General features: G+C 49.5%; 1 protein-coding gene across 1 annotated transcript; it reads left to right on the forward strand.

Annotated features, from left to right (window-relative positions):
- The first annotated feature begins 317 nt into the window (after nt 1-317).
- Nucleotides 318-3,195, forward strand: LOC150053028 (uncharacterized). The gene is made up of 3 exons (XM_090349247.1): nt 318-406; nt 574-1,177; nt 3,015-3,195. The coding sequence occupies exons 1-2, from the start codon at nt 318-320 to the stop codon at nt 1,076-1,078; spliced, it is 594 nt and encodes a 197-aa protein (XP_090205373.1). The 3' UTR covers nt 1,079-1,177; nt 3,015-3,195.
- The last annotated feature ends 255 nt before the right edge of the window (nt 3,196-3,450 follow it).

Here is a 3,450-nt window from a genome sequence, read left to right on the forward strand (position 1 = left end):
TGAAGTAGCTGAATGTGTTAGAGCACTAGCACTAGCTCCCAGGCCTTGAGTTCAAGCTCCAATAACCATTCCTCCCCGTGATTCAAAGCATCAGGATTGCCTCCTGTATTCATGGTATCAGGATATACGTATGTGTATTCATATATATGTATGTATAATATGTATACGTGTATATGTATATCACACATATGTGCACACGGCATGGAGTCTCAACCAAACAGAATGGGCTAAGTGGAATCTTAGTTTGGGAAAAAAAAAAAAAATCAACAAGGAGCTGGGTCCTGGCGGCTCCCACTGGTAATCCTGGCATACTCGGTATGGTGAGCTCTGACATCCAACAGTTCGAAGGTGGCCGTGGCGGGAAAGTCCACGCGACTCTTCTTAATCACAATGAACTAACCGGAAGGTTGAAGTGGAGCTATGGCTCCTGTGGTAGAGTGCTAGCACACACACACACACACACACGATCCGCAAAGCACAAGGAGTCACCGGGCCGTGGTGTCTCCAAACCTAACAAAGGGGCTGGGAGCAGTGGCGTAGGTGTAGGTCGTAGAGCACGTGGGTCGCCGGGAGCGCCCTGGGTTCGAATCCCACTACCTCACCGCCACCTCGGGCGCCGGATTTCCAGTCGCACGCACGCACGCACGCACGGCTCTTCCCGGCGCCGTGGACGAGTGGGGCCGCCGCCGTGTCTGCGCGGGAGCTCGGTGGCCCGAGACGGCGGCGGACGGGACCCGGAGGTGCCGGAGGCGGCGCCAGGCCGGGTCCCCCCGGGGGCCGGGAGGGCCCGGAGACCACGGATCACACCCCAGTCCTTCTCACCGGGCTAGGCCTCCCCTTCAACTCTCTTCCAGGGATTTCTAGATATTCCCCCCCGCCCCGCGCCTCCCGGGGTTCCCTCCGGACCCACCACGCCCCTCTCTACCTCCTCAGTTCCTTCGCGGAGCCGACCCCGCTCCCGGCTTCCACCGAGGTCGGTCCCAGCAACGCCCGGCCCCGCACGGACTCCGCAGCGGCTCGGCGCTCTACCAGCGAGACGAGGCGGAGCACGGCTAGCGCGGCACCCGCGTTACCATAGAGACGAGCGGCGGCGACGCCTAGAGGGGAGGCCCGGGCTGCGGCGCCTGGCGCCCGGCGCCTGCGGCGTCCCCTGGTGTGGGAGGACTGGCGCGGACAGGCAAGTGACTCAAGATGGGGCTGGGGTTGCTTCACTCCTGGGGGTGGGGATCGGTGGCTGCTTGGTGGCCCAAGGGAATTGGCAGCTCCCGGGAGACCCTTCTCTTGAGGCCGGTTGCCACAGAGTTGCTGTCCGTGTGCATTTCTAGGGAACCCGCAGGTCTGAGCCCCGGTATCCTGCAGGGAGGGGAGTGCTGGGAGTTCCAAAGGATCTGAAGAAGTCTCGCGCTTTGAGTTCTTGTACTCAAAACGAAATTAATATTCTGCAGATATCCATCTCCAGATGATGAATTACGAAAATAGTTGTTACATTGTAGAAAATGCTGGCTCCCGGGAAGTTCCTTGTGAAGTTTCTGAGCAGTCTGTCGTATTCCTCACAAGTTACGATCTCAAAATTTTTATAATTCAGATAATATATATAACAAGAAGCAAAAAAAGAATTACACACAGGTGTGTGTGGGTATGTACGTGTTCTGGAATATTCTAGGTAAACTCAGAGCCTGCTTTCTCCAACTCTCCCCTCCCCCCCCAAAGGTGGTCCTCTACCATTTGAGCCAGATTTTCACTTCTGGGTTTTTGCTGGTTAATGGGAGATAATTGTCTAATGGGCCTTTCTGCACTGGCTAGCTTCGACTTTTCCATCCTCAAAACCTCAGCCTCTGGAGTACATAGCATTATTCATCTCATCCAAAGATCTCAGGGCCCCGTAGTCTGAAGATACTTAAGTCCTTTTGGCCATTTTTTAAGTTGAGGGAAAAACAAAACAAAAAACTTGTTTTAACTTGCAAATGAAAACGTACCATGGCAACTAAGAATTTCAAATGTCTGTGCTTAATAGTAATTTTATACCCTGTTAAGCTGTGTCATCATTTAGTTTATAGCCCCACCCAGCACTTGGGGTTTCCCAGCAGGCAATATATTGAAACTGAAATAGATACTGGGTCTATCTGGCACCATCTTGGCTTTTTGGTGGACGAAGGTGAAGTCCCACCCCGAAGTGATGGGGCATGCTGAATTCCTAGAGGCTCGACACTAGGTTATCTGACCTGCCAGCTCTATACCATGAACTTGTGAGACTCTCAATTCCCCTGTAACCTTGCTCCTTGACCATAACTGTATTTGGGCCCAACGGTAAGATTCCCAGGAAAGCAAACCCTTCACATGATTCAGGCAGAAAAATGTTTATGGGGGGAGTGTGGAGAGCAAATTGTGGGTCTGCATAAGATGGAGGCATGGAGACAGAGAAGGAAAAAGAGAAGAAAAGGTGGAGATTCGTGTGTTGAGCTGGATTCTATAGGGAAAGGTTTGAGGCGGGACCACAGCGGATGTGGAAGAGGTCTCAAGAGTGTGGAGACCCTCTCACTATCCCAGGGAGGCGTGACCAGGGTAGTTTAGAAAATGCCTTAAGTGGGTGAGGAAAGGACCCCAGAGCCTGGGATCATTTGCTGACTTACAGACAGGTGATTGACAGTCAAGTGGTTTAACTGGTTTCAGGCAGTTGAAGAGAAGGGTGGGGGCAGCAAGGCTATTCTCCCTGGAAGACCCAGCACCCATCACCTCAGCCGCCATTTTATGCTATGTTTCCTGTTTCCCGATTCTACTCAGGTCAACGTGGCTTTTCTCTTCAACTCTTATTAGAATTTATCAGGTTTGTTGAGATTGTTCTGCTATTTCTTTAGTCTGCTACCCTCATGGCTCAGTATTCCAACAGGATTAAGTGTGGTTCCTTTGTGGTTGATTAATCTGGCCTTTGTCACTGATAGAATATGGGTCATAAATAAATTAAAGGAGAAATTACATTGATATATGGTTTCATTGATTTTGTTACTTCAACAGAGATCATAGAAGATTAAAACCACTTTTTGAGAGAGGATAAAAGGAGTTTATTGCTAGCCACCAGAACCAGAGGAGTGCCAGAAAGAAATTTGGATCTCAAGGGAAGAGCAACCTGGAGTTTTATACAAGCTAGTTGATACACAAAATAGACCTTAATCCAGATATACGAAAGAAAAAACTTCACTTGGTACATTTAAAAAAAAAAAGAACAAAAAAACTTGTTTTCATATCTTGGAGTTGATTTCAGTAAGCACCATTTTATATGATCATATGTACATAAGTAATGGGCTATTGTGATCTTCTGCTAGAACTATTCTACACATATACTAATTATTGCAAATGAGGAAAACCATGGAGCCCATGTTTCTCTGGGCCTGGCTTAGTAGGATTTTTTCCAAGTCTTTCCATTTCCTTAGGAATGGGGTTATTGTCATTCTT

The sequence above is a fragment of the Megascapheus bottae genome, chromosome 16 (genome assembly GCF_031878675.1).
Source record: "Megascapheus bottae isolate mThoBot1 chromosome 16, mThoBot2.hap1, whole genome shotgun sequence".
Lineage (NCBI taxonomy): Eukaryota > Metazoa > Chordata > Mammalia > Rodentia > Geomyidae > Megascapheus > Megascapheus bottae.